Source organism: Atractosteus spatula, chromosome 3 (assembly GCF_055471065.1).
Source record: "Atractosteus spatula isolate fAtrSpa1 chromosome 3, fAtrSpa1.hap1, whole genome shotgun sequence".
Lineage (NCBI taxonomy): Eukaryota > Metazoa > Chordata > Actinopteri > Semionotiformes > Lepisosteidae > Atractosteus > Atractosteus spatula.
The window spans coordinates 75051502-75068580 of record NC_142708.1 but is presented as its reverse complement, the minus strand read 5'-3'; the positions used below and the strand labels follow the sequence as shown (position 1 = coordinate 75068580).

Here is a 17079-nt window from a genome sequence, read left to right as displayed (position 1 = left end):
ACCTTCTGCGGCGCTGGTTGACTGCTGAGCTGGGGCAATACTGTAATAGCTCGGTCCGGACATTGAAAGCCTTTTTCTTCCTGCACCGCACCAAGATGGCGGGAGCTGGACTCTCGCCACGGGCGTCTCGTTCCACTTCAGCTGCCCCCTTTTTCCGCGGCCCTCTCACGTGGATCCCGGCTGGACCGCGCCCACACACGTGTATCTGCACGGGAATGGCCGCGGCGCCGGCTGCTCTCTTGGCGTCACCAGAGCTGGGGGCGGATCGGCCACGCCCCCCCCTGCGCGATAGCGAGCCGCGATTGGGTAACGCACGGCGCCGCTCGGCGAAGTGGGCGGTGGCAGAGGGCGTGGCTTGAGCTGCAGGTGGGCTGGGAAAATGCGTGTAGGAGATGCAGGAACTAAGTCCAGAGCCCGATGGTGTGTGTACAGCCTCAAGTTGGTTTTCGGTCTACAAGTCAGCTTCAATGTCGATACGGGGGACCCCTCGACCTGACGTCACCGGGCAAGAGATGATACTCTTTAAAAGAGCAAAAATGACATCTCCTTGAAGCCGAGAATACCATGCCGGCGTCGGAGAGAAGTTGACCAGAGTAAAAACCGGAACAGCCGAGATCAGGAAACACAGAGGGGCATCGGAGCAGGTAAATACTGAAACCCTGCTCTTGTCCGTCTAGCGAGTCTAGACGTGTCGTGTCGGAATCTGTGGCGAGCCACGGAGGAAAGTGGGTATCGCTTGCATCTGGTGGCATATTAAAACACCACACGTTTATACTGCCGGGGACAACTTGCCGGTCTGTGTTTACATCTAGAATCCCAGTGGCTACAGGCAGACCGGGCGCAAGACGTGAGTAGTCTTTGCACAGGTGGACCGGACCTTGTCAGTTACGGCTGAAGCTGTACGGTCGTCTCGTAATGATGATAGTCCCGTTTAATTGATGCTATTCGCTGTTTTTTCTTGCTCCCTGCCCTGGATGAAAAAGCATTCAGTTCTCAAGTGTGTCTCCTTACGTGACCCGTACTTCGTGCCAAGTTATTACATAACCCCAACGTAAAACAATAAATCAGGCCTGTAATAATAATATTACACGCGTGTCAGACGGGGAGGCGCGCACGCGTCTGGTCGTCCCTTCCTGAAGCGCTTCGGCTCGGAGGGTCCGGCAGACCAGCGCTGCCACAACTGCGGTGTTGTGCGTTTTGAGCCGCTGAACTTTTTTTTTTTTCTTTCAAGAGCGATCTCAGCGCCCGGCGGAGTGGCTGGGATAGGCCGGTGCGTTACAGACGACGTGCGCTCGTCCGCCTGCCTGTACCCCGTTGGTTTGCGGGGCGCCGCCAGTCTGCGGGAGATTGCTGAGCTTGTGCGGGGCGCTGCTCACAATGCCCTGGCCAAGGGGTAGAAGGCGTGAGGACTGCGGCCCCGCCCGGCCTGTTTGTCCGAACCCGCCCGTCTTGAGAGCTTGCCACGGACCCGGGTCTCGGTTCCACCTGCCGCCATGCGAGGCGTTCGCTGATCCCAGACAGTCTCCCAGATCCCGGGGAGACGGACCCTGCCGGTCCCGAGGGGGTTCGGAGCTGACAGTGAGAGCCGGTTCTGGCCGGGGAGAGACCCAGTGAGGCCACAGTTACCCGCCTCCACGCCCTCGATCCGAGAGTGGGAGGGGAGGGGGGACTCTCATGCGTGTCTTGTAGGGTCAGCATAAAGGCTTTTTCATGCCTGCTGGCTGCTCTGTGAGAGTCGGGCTTTGTGAGGCTTCAACAGCAGAGGTGCGTGGAGTTTATCCATACCCCAACAACTCTTTGGGTAAAGGAGTGCCCCCTGTTATGTGAGGAGGTTGCAGTGAGGTGAGCTAGCTCACAGCACACCTTCAGGGGTTTGGGGTGCTTGTCCTCGGGCAGCGGTGCAGTAGCCGGAGGTGTGAGTTTGGGGTGCTTGTCCTCAATGAGGGGTGCAGTCGCTGCAGGTGTGAGTTTGGGGTGCTTGTCCTCGAGCAGCAGTGCAGTAGCTGGAGATGTGAGTTTGGGGTGCTTGTCCTCGAGCAGCGGTGCAGTAGCCGGAGATGTGAGTTTGGGGTGCTTGTCCTCGGGCAGCGGTGCAGTCGCTGCAGGTGTGGGGGGACTCCAGCTGGGATGTGCGTGGCTCTGGAATTGCTCGGGGTTTATGGGAGCAGCTGGGACACCAGCGTTCTTCATGTGATAAAAGCACAGCGACCTCAGGCTCTGTGACGCCTGTACTCCAGGCCGGGGGCTCGTCAGACTGTCGTCAGGCTGCAGCCTGCCCTGGTTTGTGGTTTCTGGGGGTGGAGTGGACAGACAGCACAAGGCTCTTCACAGACGAGGAGCCAGCTCACAGGATAACTCCCCAGCATTCATCTGCTTAGCAGTCCAGCTCCGTTCTGTAAAGGATCCCAGGGGATCGTCATCCAGTCCAGCAGCTTGTTCCACCCACCTACAACTCTGTGTGTAGAGCCGTGTCTCCTATTGTCTGGCCTGAAAATAATTCCACTTGCGGTAACTTCCAGCTGAGCATGAAATGCTTACAGATGTTGTGTTGGGATGACACGCATCATTGACGTTTAAGAGTTTGAGTATGAAGAACTCAGATGTCCTGGTAGTCTTGTCACATTCCAGGCTCCAGACATTGCGATCTTTTTGACTTCATTAGCCTGAATTGTGGCGCCGGTGTCAGTGCTTTTTGAAGTACTGCTGATTCCAGTGCTGGACACAGTTTACCCCTTATGATCTGCAATGCACTGTACAGACCGGACATGTGCTCTCAGTTCGACTCTGAGCTCTGACTACCTCATACCAGAAGATTTCACTCCCGTACTTCTGATGGGAACAGCAAAGTTTGCTCTGCCCTAAAACAGGATTTTAAAGCTCCCCACCAGATTTCTAGAAATCCCTCTTGTTAAGGACCCTGATTTAAAATGTTAAATCAATCTGGACGCCATGATCATGTTTTTCGGTGAACGCAAAGTCACCTGAGCCGAGCGATAGCTTCTGGTCTGGCTGTGTTGAGGGTGTGTCGTCCCCCACTGACTCTGTGGACTGGGCAGGGCTCTAGGGTGGGCTGCATAGTGTACTCCATCCCACAGGAACATAAAGGGCTGCTCTGGTCCCCTGTCTATAGAGGTGGGCAAGACATGGACCATGAGCAGTCCCAAAGCAGTGAGAGTGGACCAGTCTTTTCCTGGAAGGTGAAAGCCAGGGGGTTGCTAGGTAGAGCGTGTGATGAGGTGCTTGTTGTTAGGTCCACTGGTTCCCACTCTTTAGCCCAGGTATCGTCTGCGTAGACGTCTTGCTGGGGAGGGATGTTCTTGATTGGCTTTCTTGAGGGCAGACGTGTCTTTTTTTGCTGTTATTGCTATAAGCCCTTCTCACCAATAATAAGAGTGTATCTGCATGACTACTGATTTCCTTTCAACAGTGTGAGAGCCTGTACCTCTGGGGAGACGAAGGGGGTCCCCTCCTACACGTGCAGAGCACTGTGGGTGAGAAGTGCTAGACAGATGCCTTCTGGTCGAGGTGGATGTTTTCAGTTCAAGCCTCTTGAGTGGTATTATCATCCTGATTATAATAATGGCTTACACTTATATAGTGGTTTCTGGACACTCCACTCAAAGCGATTTACAGGTAATGGGGAACCCCTCCATCACCCCCAGTGTGCAGTCCCACCTGGATGATGCTCCAGTCCTCTCCCCACACACCAGCTCTCAGTGGGGAGGAGAGCAGAGTGATGAAGCCAGTTCAGAGAGGGGGATTATTAGGAGGCCATGACTGGTAAAGGCCAGGGGGAAATTTGGCCAGGATGCTAAGATAACACCCCTGCTCTTTTTGAGAAACACCCTGGGCTTTTTAATGACCCCAGAAGTCAGGACCCTGGTTTTATGTCTGATGCTTGCTTTGGCGTTGCTGTTGGGGACACTGTTGTCCACGTTTAGCGCTCTGGGTGGGAGAGTCCTCTGCAGACGGCTCCTGTGTGCCAAAGCCAGGTGTCTCGAAAGCTCCAGACCCTGCTGTAAGCACAGCCTGCATGCTGCTTTCTCTGCGGTGTTGCGTAAAGGCGCGTGTGCGTGTGAAACACACACGCAGGGCCGTAGGAGATCATGAGGGATTACGCTACAGGCTTTGGCTCGGCTGTGCTGTGCCATGTGTGACAGCGAAGGAGCGAGCCCATGTGAGCCTGTGTGCCTCCATTCACTGATCTGTGTGGGTAACCTTACTGCGCTGTGTGGGAGGGCACTTGAATGAGCTAAACATGTGGGCTTGTGTCTGCTTGTGTGTGCGTGCTCTAAGCTCATTATCTCCTGCAGGATCCGCTGCTGTCTGGGCGAGACCTGCCCAAGCCCATCTCGCACTGTCCCTGCACCCCTGAAGTGTCCTTTGCAAATGAGTGTTTATATAGAGGCAGTTCTGCCTGGATGCTGTATTAAGCTGATCCGCTGCCGAGCGCCGCGCCCCATTTTAAGCCCTTGACGGTGCTTGCACATGACCACAGCCGTATCTGAACGGCTCTAGCTGTCTGGTGGGGGTATGTGTGTGTTTTTTTCAAGGGCGTCTCTGTGTTTGTGTCTGGAAGGCAAGCCATGTGATTTTATTAAAGGGAATTGGCACCCCCTCATGGAGAGGAATGTTTGCCTACGTCATCCTTGGCATGGCCCTTGGTGGGATACTGAGCTGTGAGGGGCATAACGGTGCTGTATAACAATGGGCCAGTTTGCAACAGTGGGTCTCCCCTTGACCTTGCTGTGGTCATTGCTTTGCAATACAAGGAGAATATCCACTCCGCCTCTGCTGGGCAATGCTGTAGAAACAGCGCAGTGCAGCTCGAGCTCATCTGTGATCAGATTTAGTTTGATTTGACTTCCTGTTGGGAGTCTTTGACTCTGTCTCTGTCCCGTTTCTGCAAGACTGTGGACTGATCTCCCAGCCCACATCGTCAAACTCTCTTATACTGTAGCTTGTCATTCTGTTTAAGTGTGTTAAATTGTCTGTTCGTGTCTTTCTGGTTTTGTTCTTGTGTTGTAAACTGGCTTGAAATGACATCACAAAAGGCTCTGTACAATCTAAACACGAAGCTTAATACTGTAGTAAGTGTCATAGCCTGTGTCCAGAGTCAGGGTGAGATTATTGGGCACGAGTTAGCAGACCAGTGGAGGTGCAGCATGAAAACTGTGGGTCCCCTCTGCTCAAGGCTGAGCGTGTAGGGTGGTTGATGGTGGGGAGAGGTCGGCAGAATGTTCTTCAAGTTGCATCGCGTGGTGCCTGGAAACAGGGCTGTTTTGTCTGCGGTGGCAGAGCCTGCCGGAGCTGGGTGTGCGGGCCGAGGAGGAGGGGGCGGCTGTGCTGCGGCTGCTGACACAGGCATGTGGATCAGCGCGCGGGGGGAGAGCACATGGCGCGCAGCGTGCTGCCGCCCGGCCGCTCTGACGCGTCACGGCACTCCAGGACGCTGGCCACACGTGCTCAGAGCACTGCTTCTGTCTGCGCGGGGGCGGGGGCGGGGGCGGGTGGGAGGGGCAGTGGAAAGGGACACTTTGGAAGCTTTGTTTCCTCCCTCACAGCTCGCAGTCTCCCGTTTACAGCCTCTGCAATGACTGGTTTTATCTCTGGGATTAGTGGAGTTTCATGGCTTTAATTCCCACCCTTTAAGTTGTGTTTTTTCACACCTGTGTGCACACACACGTCACTGGTTGCTGCTGTGATGGTGGATTGGCTTTGCTCTGCCTGGTGGTCAGTGACCGCTGTACGCCCATCTCCATCCCTCTGTGTGCTGGTGTCCGGTTTAGGAGAAGAGAGCACAGGTTCAGCCCAGCTTGCAGAATGTCTGTGAAGGTCTCCCCTTGCCAGAGCTGGAGCTGTGCCTTCTCCTGTTGATGCTTCCTCTGGGAGCTCTGCGTTCCCTGTGGGCCGGGATACAGGGGTGCGGTGTCCTTCGAACGCCTTGTGGAATTCCTCCAAGCTCTTGGGGTTCGGACAGAGTGTGCATGTTCAAGGATGACCCACTGCGGAGGAGATGGGGGTACAGTCAGTGCTTTACTGTGTTTCACACTCAGCTCTGGACCCCTGGACCCTTACCGCAGTGATCAGTAGGAATGCACCATCGTTTGTGTTTAAAATCAAGCTGATTAGTTATTGACTTGCATTCGCTTGTAATTCCTGAGTTGACCTCTCCCCCGGTGGGCTTTGCCACTGTATCAGCTTTCTGGTTCCCTGGGCTCCGGGGGAAGTCTGGGCGCATGAGGAGAATAACCCAGACTGGCACGACCACTCAGACACTTTCTGCACCCCGGGGGTCAGAGAGCTTCTGCCCCTGGCTCTGCGCCGCTCTGACCTCCTGCTCTCTCTCTCTCCCCCGCAGGCTGTGGGCACCATGCCGCAGGAGAAGCAGTGCCCGGGGGAGCGCCCGCCCCGCAGCGCCAGCAAGAACGCCAAGGAGAAGAGCAACAGCGCCGCCCTGCGGGCCGAGCTGGGCGCCGCGGGGCTGGAGGGGGCGGGGCTGGGGCGCGTGGGGGGGCCCGGCTCCCGCTGCGAGTCGGAGAAGGACTCCGGCTACTCCGGTGAGGGCGCGCGCACGGAACTCGTGGTCGCGGTGTCGGGGTGCGACACGGGCTCAGACCCTCGCTCGTGCGCCACTGAGCCCGTCCCGGGGTTGGCGTTCCTCTGACCCCCCGGTCAGGCACTGCGGGCGAGATGTACGCCGAGCTGCAGTCTGACCCTCTTGACCAACGCGGCAGCAGTGCGTCACACCTGAGAGTGAGCGAACGCAAGCCTGTTTTGGGGTGACGCTGTACAGCGATGGTTAGGAGACTCGGCTCCCAGGAGGGGGCACAGCTTCGGCACCCTGCTGTCGGTGCCCAGCCTGTCCCCAAAAGCCCAGCAGAGCAAATAGGCACCAGGGTATGTGTGTAAACAGAAGTGGAGGTAACTCTCCACTGGGCGTCTGGCTGTGCAGGAGTGTTGGTGCTAACGCGTGCTATTCCTTAAACAAGCGCGTGACCAGAGCACAGTCCTGCCTGCTCCTGGAGAGCCGCAGTCCTGCAGGATTAATGGAACACCTCGACATCGGCAGTTGCTGGACGCTGGGGAACAGTTCCCTTCTGACCACTGAAATAGGCCAATTGTTCAGTCAAGTTGTTTAGAGAGCATCTGAAAACACCGCCCTGTAGCTAAAACCGGAACCGAGTCTTTGCCAAGGGGTTCACTGGCCTGTCGCTCCCCAGGACTAGAGCTGGGATTCTTGGGTCAGGACCTGGAGGGCGAGCTCTGCTCTTCTCAGTGGTCAACATGCTAACTAATGGAGATCCTGCTGGCTGCATGGTGACACCCTTGGACCAGCAAGCAGCTGAGGAGAACGGGCTGCGGTAGTGGGTTCGAGCACGCCCCAGCCCCGACATGCCCAGCTTCGTCTCTTGGGGGGGAATCCCAAGGGTTTACTGCCCTCTGCTGGCATTGCCTGGCATTACTTCCAGGCAACTCCCTGGGCTGCCCAGTTGTTCTAATTACTACTAATAATAATAATTACTTACACTTATATAGCGCTTTTCTGGACACTCCACTCAAAGCGCTCTACAGGTAATGGGGATCTCCTCCACCACCACCAGTGTGCAGCCCCACCTGGATGATGCTCCAGTCCTCTCCCCACACACCAGCTCTCAATGGGGAGGAGAGCAGAGGGATGAATGGGGATTATTAGGAGGCCATGATTGGTGAGGGCCAATGGGAAATTTGGCCAGGACATCAGTGTTGATGACTGGCTTGATCGCAGCGGTTTTACGCTCTTCGCTGACCCTGATGTACTGGAGATGTCAAGAAGGTCATAAGAGCTGTTGGAGTTCTGCGGCCCTGGATGAGACTCTGTCTCCGATATCCAGTACAATGTAAATAAGTTTAAAGGGGAACTGCAATGCTGTTTTTGTATTTTGGGGTTAGAAAGAATCTGAATTGATGAGCGCATTTCAAACTACAATGAAAGCAAAACGTACCCAGTAACTTGTAAAACCTCCATTTAACATCACAAAATAGACAAAATTTCCACGCCATGTTCTGCAATTCCGAACAAGGCAACAAAACTTCTGGTGAGGTGAAGCCGTTTACACTGTAAACAAGCAGGCTTGTGAATCTCTTTTAATCTTGTTAACTTGTTAACTCTGCATGCAGATCACATTGGAACATTTCTGCAGGGAAATAGCTGTTGCAAAACCTGTACTTATTTGCGTTCCCGTCAATTAATTTATTTTGTTATTGAGATTTAATAATCAGTCAGAGAAATTGGAACTGCAGTTTAAATTGATCAGGCAGTCCAGAGGAAGGACAGGGGTGTCCCTCTGCACTCTGGAGCGTGAGTCCGTGACTCCGGCCCCTGCAACAGGCTGTGTCCTCTCCTCCCTGCAGATGGCGGCTCAGACTGCCTCCAGACCGACTCGGAGGACCAGCGGAGCAGCGTGAGCCAGCACTGCAGGGTCCCAGGCAGAGGGGCCGCCTTTGGGGACCTGACGCCCGTCTACATCGTGAAGAACCTGGTGCTGAAGCAGGTCAGCATGCCTGGCTGGTGGTGGTGGTGGGGGATGAGGTCTGCATGCCAAGCCTGGGCTTTCCTGTGTCACTTCCAAATAAGTGTGTCTGCTTTAATATCCCCATTTGTGTTGTGCTTGTTGTTCTTTGTACTGACCACTAGAGGTCATCATGCCCTCCTCCACCACTGCAGCACTGTCAGCCCCCTGTATCTGAGCTGAGTTTTTGCTGTTGGTAATGAGAGTCCAGCAGGCATAACACATGCTGTTTACTATTCCAGTGAATGGCCTTGTTCACAGACATCGCCGGTGCTGCGTCTTCTCTGCGTACAAGATTAAAAGGCCGCAGGGTTGTGGGCACGTCAGTGCGTGTTCTCCATTTCCATCTGTAGCTCCTCCCAACCCAGCCCCCAGTGCACTGTGGGATTGCCCTCCCACGGGAGGGACGCAAACAAAGCCTTTCCTAGCCCGGAGAGCTGCTGCGATGAACAGGAGTCGGAGACACACACAGACGCACAAACAAAACCCAGCAACCTGAGCCCCGCGAGTAACAGTGGGGGTCTTGTAGGTGGGAGGGAGAGCTGGAGTTGGATTCGGACACTTTTGGGATCTGAGCATGCAGGAATTAAGATCGCTTTGCATTCTGGGCAGCTCCGTCGTCATTGGCTCTTTAGTCTTAAATAAAAGGCTTGGTCTGCCATGACAGCCCAGGATACAAGTTCAGGGGGCTAACATGAATTAGATGCGTCCGTGCAGTTAGAGATGTCTGTTTCAGTGCACTGTTGGCTGAGACCTTAAAGGGGCGTGTTGCTGTGCCGTCCTTACCCTGCCCTGTCTAGGGTGAAGTGCCATTCATCCTGGCACAGCCAGTCACCTGGTGCCCTGTGCAGCCCGTTGTGTGTTTTGCAATGACCCCTGCCTTCCCCTCCTGTCCCTGTGTCTCTGCAGACCCCCTCTGACCAGATCCTCCATGGCCAGCTGGCGTGGGGAGGGCAGCACGCCATAGGCAGTGCCAGCGGGCAGCCCACCGCCCAGCTCCTCTTCATTCAGCAGCCGGGAGCGGGCACTGGTGCCACCGCCGCCGCCTCCCCCGGCCTGCTCAAGCCCCAGCCCAAGAAGGCTGGCAAAGACACCTACCTGCCCATCCTCAACTCCTACCCCCGCATCGCGCCGCACCCCAGCAAGGGCGGGCCAGCAGGGGGCGGGGCCCCGGCCGAGGCCCTGCGGGGCCACTGCCAGAGCAAGCGAGTGTGCGTGGAGGACAGGAGGGAGGTGGTGACCTCTTCCGAGCTCCCGGAGCAGGACGCCAAGCCCAGGCCGCCGGGCCCGCGGCCCTCCCCTGCGGCCCCGCAGCCCGCCCCTCCAGGCGTCCTGCCGGCCAGCCCCCCCGAGCCCTCCGGCGTGGGCTCCCCCTCCGTCTCCAGCTCCGAGGCGCCCCCCCAGGAAGCCCGGGCCGCCAGGAAGCACGTTTCCAACCTGGCCAAGCAGCGGCGCTTCCTGAACACAGTGGAGATCCTCAGCCACTCGGGCCTGCTGGGCATCACGCTGCGCACCAAGGAGCTGATCCGGCAGAGCTGCAGCACCAAGCGCGAGATCGCCGAGCTGCGCCAGCACACGCACCTGCTCTGCCAGGCCGTCCACACCAACGACCCCCAGGCCTGGGCCCAGCTGGAGGAGGCCATGGTGTCCTCGGGCCACTACCCCGACCTGGACCGGGGGCTGTGCTGTGCCGCCTGCCCCGCCAACGCACAGGGGAAGAGCCCCGCCCTCGCCGGGCCGGCGGCCCCCGGCCTGCCTCCGGAGGGGCCCGGAGCCCCGCCCCCCTCTCCGGGCCGCGTGATTGACCTGAGCAGGCGGAGAGCGGCCCCCCTGTCCCCCCTGAACGTGCCACCTGACAGCTCCACCCACGTGTGCCTGTCCTAACTCTGGCCAGAGGACCGAGGAGGGGTCTCCCCATCAACGGATGCTCCGCGGTGGCGCCACTGTGTGGTCGGCACCGGTAATGCGAAGCAGCAGGGCTTCTGGATTCAGACTGATCCAGATCCCGACTTTCTCTCTGGGCTGCTGCGTGAATAAAGCCCACACCGTCGCAGGAAAGCTTGGATATTTTTTAAATCTTTGCCTTTTTGAGGGGGCTCAGATAGCAAAGCAAACATTTCTTGCCTTTCTGTGAAACGATGCTGATCTGCAAAGGCTGGTCTGTGAAAGTGAGCCTCTTCTTAACTCTGATCTCTCTCGTGCTCTCCTGGTAAGGGCCCTTACTCCTGGACTCCCAGCTGCATGAAGCTGTTGCCTGATTGGTCAGTTGCGGGTGTAGCATTAATGGTTGATTTATGATGGGGGGTGTTATGCCGTTAAATTGTTTTTTTTTTATTCCATTTATGAGGGCAGTTACAAAACAACACCTTAAAAAAATGATTTTGCAACCTACCAACCTAGAGAGTGTGAAGATTCAAAAAGGTTCATGTGAAGGACTGCTTTCACCTGTCAACAGGTGAGCTGTCTCGCCAGAGCTCTGTCACTGCGCTGCAGGTTCGACAGTCAGGAAAGTCATCCTTCCCTAACAGTGGCACCTGTCTGATCCAGACACGCAGCTCGGTCCTCATCAAGACTCTTGACAGTATGGCCAGCAGCTCTCCGTTCAGCTGCTGTGGGAACATCCCTGGACACCTGTGGACAGGGCAATCTGAGACCGTGTCCATAGTGGGGAGGCTCCTGTCCTTGAGGAACTGTTTCTTCAAAGTGCTCGGTGCACAGTGCTCCAGGAAGAGGGGGCAGCAGGGACAGCGGGTGGGTTACCGAAGACTTGCCTGTGCAGAGCCAGTCTGATCTATGCCTTGTGTGTGCACGCGCATCTCTTTCTAAGCAAGCCGAGCTTTGTACTGTGTATGCCGCTGTAGTAAGTGTGGGTCTCTGTAGCGGGGGCTGTACTGTACTATGGTATATAGTACTATGTACTATAAAAACAGTTTGTGCTCTACAGTGGATTTCTAAACATTACAATGTCGAGAGAGAGAAGGGAACTGGTGAGTTGTTGTCTTTTCGGATGGGATGTTTTAGAGCTGTATGAGGACAGAAGGGAGGGTGGCGGGCTGTGTGGGCTCCAGAGCGACACATCGATCAGCAGCAAGGTCAGCACACAGAAGCACAAATAAAACCGTTCCTGTGCCATTAGTTAAAAAACGGGGGAAGAAGAATACTGGCAAAATCTTCATGAATTACATACTGATATGCAAACAAATGGGCAAAGCACCCTGTTCTGGAACAAGTCCACAACTGTGTTTGTAGGGACAGGGGTCCCAGTAAGTGTGTGTATTTCCAATGGCAAGGGTGCAGTCAGTGGCTCTGGATCTAGAGGGCAGCAGAAGCCAGCTGGTTTCCAGTCCAGCTGGGAATGGGGCAGGGAGGACCCTGGTCAGTCACTGTGTTCACATTCCCCTGGAGGAGTTCTGTGGATGGTGGTGACATTATCCAGGTTTGAACCCGCGACCTCCACAAGCTTACTCTGTACCTGGAGCAGGTACTGTATATTCACTGGGTGTAAATGGATTGTGAGGCCCATTCTCCGTGATGTACTGCAGGAGTTCATAAAGAGCTCTGAAAGACACAGGGTCCAAGTTTGCCGTCCAAGTTTGCCGTCCAGTTCTTCACTCGTCACAGAAGTCAATAAGCTCTCGCCTACGCAGTTCCCCGCTCCCACAACTCTCTGTGTAAAGATGTGCCTCCTGTTCTCGGTTTTAAATGCACTCGCATGCTGTTCCCACTGTTCGTTCTGAAGAAGTCTTCTGGGTTGACTTTGTCAGTGCCTCTGAGGATTTTGATTGCTTGTATGCTGTCATCCCCCTTTCAGATTTAAAACAGTTCCTGCAGCCTGGCAGCCTGGCGGGCCTTCTGTAGCCCCGACACCCAGTGGAAGTCCTTGGATTCTTAATTTTGTCAGTCTGTCGTTACCTGTGAAAGACCGTGTCCCTTTCAGGTGTGCAGTGAGCAAGACACAGCCGCCAGGCCTGAGCTCCCACAGCCACAGGGGATTCTGTGCGAGCTCGCCTCTGCCCCCCGCTGGCTGGGCCGTGCTGGTGCAGGTCTTACCGAATACCCAGCCCAGGCCAATGGACTGGAAGACAGCCAGGAGCAGGACGCAGGTGCCGTTAGGGGCGTAGTAATCAAAGAGCTGGAACAGGTACATCCCGCCCTGCCGAGAGGGAGGGAGGGAGGGCAATTATTTTGTATTGCTGAAGGGATCTCTCACTGGTAACAGTTACTGTTGCTCTGGGTTGTAGCTGGCGAGAGCACTGTGTGGGTTCTAAAAGTTTACTCCAGCCCCCAAGAAACCCTTAGAATGTGCCTTTCCTTAAAATCTTTCTTTATACTTCATTAGGATTTTTGACTCTGATATAACCTGGCTGCAATATTCCGTCTTTTCAGATGTCCAATGCGTTGTCACTGCTGGGTTTTTTTGGTGTTCATTGTACACTAGCCTATCAATATCACTTTTGGAGAGGGAGACCTCTGTCACTTTATCAATATTTCTACAGCTGCACTGGCTTCATAAATCATGCTTCTCCCAGAACGGTCATTTCCTGATGTTCCCTGGTGTGACGATTTGTAACCACTAGATGGAGACACGGACCAGCTAAGAGGAGTCAGACCGGTTTGGAAAAGGTGCAGCTCAGTAGGATTTCTGTTACTGATGGAGACTTAATTAACCACTGATGATGTGTAGATGCATTGTGAATGACCAACTGATACAAGAAACAATCTCCTTTATAATAATAATAATAATAATAATAATAATAATAATAATAATAATAATAATAATTCATAATTGCTTACACTTAAATAGCACTTTTCTGGACACTCCACTCAAAGTGCTTTACAGGGAATAGGGATCCCCTCCACCACCAGCAGTGTGCAGCCCCACCTGTGGAGTGGAGTGTCCAGAAAAGTGCTATATAAGTGTAAGCAATTTCTATTATTATTATTATCATCTAGATTAAGCCTGTTTCTCTGATGAAGCTCCTGTCCATCAAAGTGTCATATACACAATGTTAAAGGTCTCTGTGGCTGGTTCTGCCTTCGGTGAGTTTGCGTCCAGACAAGGATGGAGAGGAGAAGACACCAGACACAGAAGAGAGGGCAGAGGCTGGCAGCAATGAGGAAGGAGACTGAGAGAGTGAAACTTGAACAGCTGGGAAGCCACAGAATGGCTGACTGACCAGGAGATATTGAGAGGACTGATAGGGACGACTGAGGGCAAGAAAGAGATAGAAAGCGGATAGAGCTCACAGAAGTACTCAGCCGAGGATCCAGGGCAGGGCTTCTGTGGAAATCCACACTGCTGTGCCTCTTTCTCACATGGTCCCTGTCAACACACCTGGACATAATCTCTTGTCACGCACCTGGGCATCAGCCATCGCCCTGCCACACACCTGGCATCACCCATAACCCCCCCCGCCACACACCTGGGCACCTCCCATACCCCTCCCCCTGCCACACACCTGGGCACCTCCCATACCCTCCCGCCCCGCCACACACCTGGGCACCTCCCATAACCCTCCCCCTGCCACACACCTGGGCACCTCCCATAACCCTCCCCCTGCCACACACCTGGGCACCTCCCATACCCCTCCCCCTGCCACACACCTGGGCACCTCCCATAACCCCCCCCCCCCCCGCCACACACCTGGGCACCTCCCATACCCCTCCCCCCGCCACACACCTGGGCACCTCCCATACCCCCCCCCTGCCACACACCTGGGCATCAATATCCCCCCTCCCTCACGGTCTTTAACCCCTCTTACACAGCAGAATGACCTTATCTCTGGCCGGCGTCGGGTATCTGTTTGAAAGAAATGCGATCAGTGTTTCGGCAGCAACATCAAGTTCAATACCATTCAACTCAAACAAAAGTCAGACAAGCAGTGTGAGAACAAAAATGTAGCATTTACCACAGGCTCTAGAAGTTGGCACCTGCCCCCTGTACCGGTGCGCATCAGCGCCTGTGTCTCTGCACAGCTGCCCCAGTCCTCTCAGCCGCATTTGACTAGAAAGGAACCCCGCAGCCCTCAGGTGGAAAATCCAGGTGTTTTCATTGACGTTGCTTTGCCTTGTCCTTGTCCTGTACTGACAGTCAGCCAAAACTTGCCAAGACCAGCTGTTGAGGCTCAAGGTGTTGAAGTCTGGATACACAGGGAGGAGGGGTGGAGGTCTGGCAAAACAAAGGGAGACACTGAGTGAGAGAGATTATATCAGCCAACATTGACACACAGATACTCTCAAATAGAGCCACACAGACACTGTCGCACACAGATACTCTCAAATACAGCCACACAGAAACTGTCGCACACAGATACTCTCAAATACAGCCACACAGACACTGTCGCACACAGATACTCTCAAATACAGCCACACAGACACTGTCGCACACAGATACTCTCAAATACAGCCACACAGACACTGTCGCACACAGATACTCTCAAATAGAGCCACACAGACACTGTCGCACACAGATACTCTCAAATACAGCCACACAGACACTGTCGCACACAGATACTCTCAAATAGAGCCACACAGACACTGTCGCACACAGATACTCTCAAATACAGCCACACAGACACTGTCGCACACAGATACTCTCAAATAGAGCCACACAGACACTGTCCCACACAGACACACATTCTCTTCCGGACACACTGTTCTCTTCCACAGCGTCATGAACGCAAACTGTTCTCCTGGATGCTTTGGGAGGAATATCTGCCAGATGGAGTTGGACAGGACAGGGAACAGCTCGTCTGCAGCCGTGGACAGCATCGGTGTGTCCTTTTCCTCACAGAGCCCCCAGCTGTTCTCCTGCCGACGCACACCAGCCCCGTGTGGAAACAGGGAGGCTCTTCTGCGTTTAAACCAACGAGCTGTTTCCTCACTCTGCTGTGAGTGAACATGACCACACACTCTGGCAGGCAGTGACTTCGGCACTGCGGCTGGTTCAGAAGTGTGAGCTCTGTCTTGATCTTCTACCTTCAGAAACTTTCATTCTGAAGTGGCATCACTGCCCAGATCACACCTGTATTCCTGACTGTGTGCTTTGCTGTGAGATAAGGATCTGTGTTTTAGTCTGAGGCAGGGCAAAGCCACTGTTTTTGTTCTGTGTACTAACAGAATGCACACAGTCCAATTACAATTTACAGTCGAGAACAGTGCAAAGGTATTGATATTTAGTTACGGTTTCAATTCTGGTTCCTTTAAACAGTTACAGGGACCAGGGGATAGAACGTCTCCTTCTAAAATCACTGATCAATTCCTTTGTTTTGTGTTTAAAAACAGCAAATCATCCTGACACCAATTCTATAAAAGAAAGGTAGGAGAGAATCGGACCTTATGACCCTGTACAGTGACAAGCACATCCACACAGGAAAAAACAGAAACCTTTTGTTCACAGTAGTTCCAACAGGGAAGAAGCAGCACTCTGATCTCCCCAATCTGTGTAGACGCAGGAAAGTACTGGAAATCCATACAGGTAATTAAGTAATTAACATCGCTTACTGCGCAGTAATTAACGAGCGTCTTGTTGTCTTCGTTGTCTCCTGCCTATTGGCTCTTTGATTAGAGGGAGGAAACGGACACAAAGGAGCCCGACACAAACACTGACAGCTATACAGCTACAAGCAAAACTGAGTTAATCACGACCACAGCATTCCTCTCCCCCCCCCCCCGCCTTTACACTTCAACTGTACACGTCAGCTCTGTGACGTAAGCCGAGAGAGAGCGTCGCCGGTTCACACCGGCCAAGGTACGAGTCAAGCATGTGTGACGTAACTGTCCGCACGCCGGTAATTCGCGTCACTGTAACAACACGTCCCTCATAGCCCCGCAGGTTCCGTCTGTGTAGAAAATGGGTGAACAGGTGCGGGGGTCTGGGGCTCAGGATCTGCGCCTGTGGCTGGGAGGCTGCCGGTTCGTAACCCGCGGCCGGCAGAGGAATCCTACTCCGTTGGGCCCCTGAGCAAGGCCCTTCACCCCAACTGCTCCGGGGGTGCTGTATAAATGGCTGACCCTGCGCTCTGACCCCAAGCTCTCTCCCTGTCTGTGTGTCTCATGGAGAGCAAGCTGGGGTATGCGAAAAGACACATTCCTAATGCAAGAGATTATATATGGCCAATCAAGTGATCTTATCAGTCGGGTCCGTTTCAGGCTTTGGCCCCAACACGTGTTCCGTGTTCGAATGTGCAAGTTGCAAGCTTTCGCAACTTATTTTTTTTTTTCTTTTGCAGTGACTCAGCCTCAGATGAGGACGGGGAGGACTCGCAGCAGAACCGGCTGCATAACGCGCGATCCTCCGGCAGGACTGAACGGGACCGCGAGAGCAGGAAGGATGACGTCGCGTGCGGTCTGCAGCCCGCACGCGCTCGACTTGACGGCTCGCTCCGGCTGCGGAGCCGTCACACGCGCCGCGCTCGTCCAGCCCGCTGGTTCCGCCGTCTCAAGGTCCCGAACTGGAAAACCCACAGCTCCCAGTCGGAGAGGAACATCCCGACCCGGACGGACCCGGTGATGACAGGTAGCTCGC

General features: G+C 54.5%; 1 protein-coding gene across 2 annotated transcripts; it reads left to right on the top strand.

The window, feature by feature from the left end:
- The first annotated feature begins 393 nt into the window (after positions 1-393).
- On the top strand, positions 394-11539 carry LOC148838740 (CLOCK-interacting pacemaker). 2 transcript variants are annotated; one of them, XM_088910764.1, is made up of 5 exons: positions 394-644; positions 1232-1270; positions 6362-6560; positions 8395-8534; positions 9462-11539. In XM_088910764.1, the coding sequence occupies exons 3-5, from the start codon at positions 6374-6376 to the stop codon at positions 10434-10436; spliced, it is 1302 nt and encodes a 433-aa protein (XP_088766890.1). In that variant the 5' UTR covers positions 394-644; positions 1232-1270; positions 6362-6373; the 3' UTR covers positions 10437-11539. The 2 variants fall into 2 exon arrangements, with proteins under 2 accessions (XP_088766890.1, XP_088766889.1); XM_088910763.1 differs by lacking the exon at positions 1232-1270.
- Positions 11540-17079: the final 5540 nt, after the last annotated feature.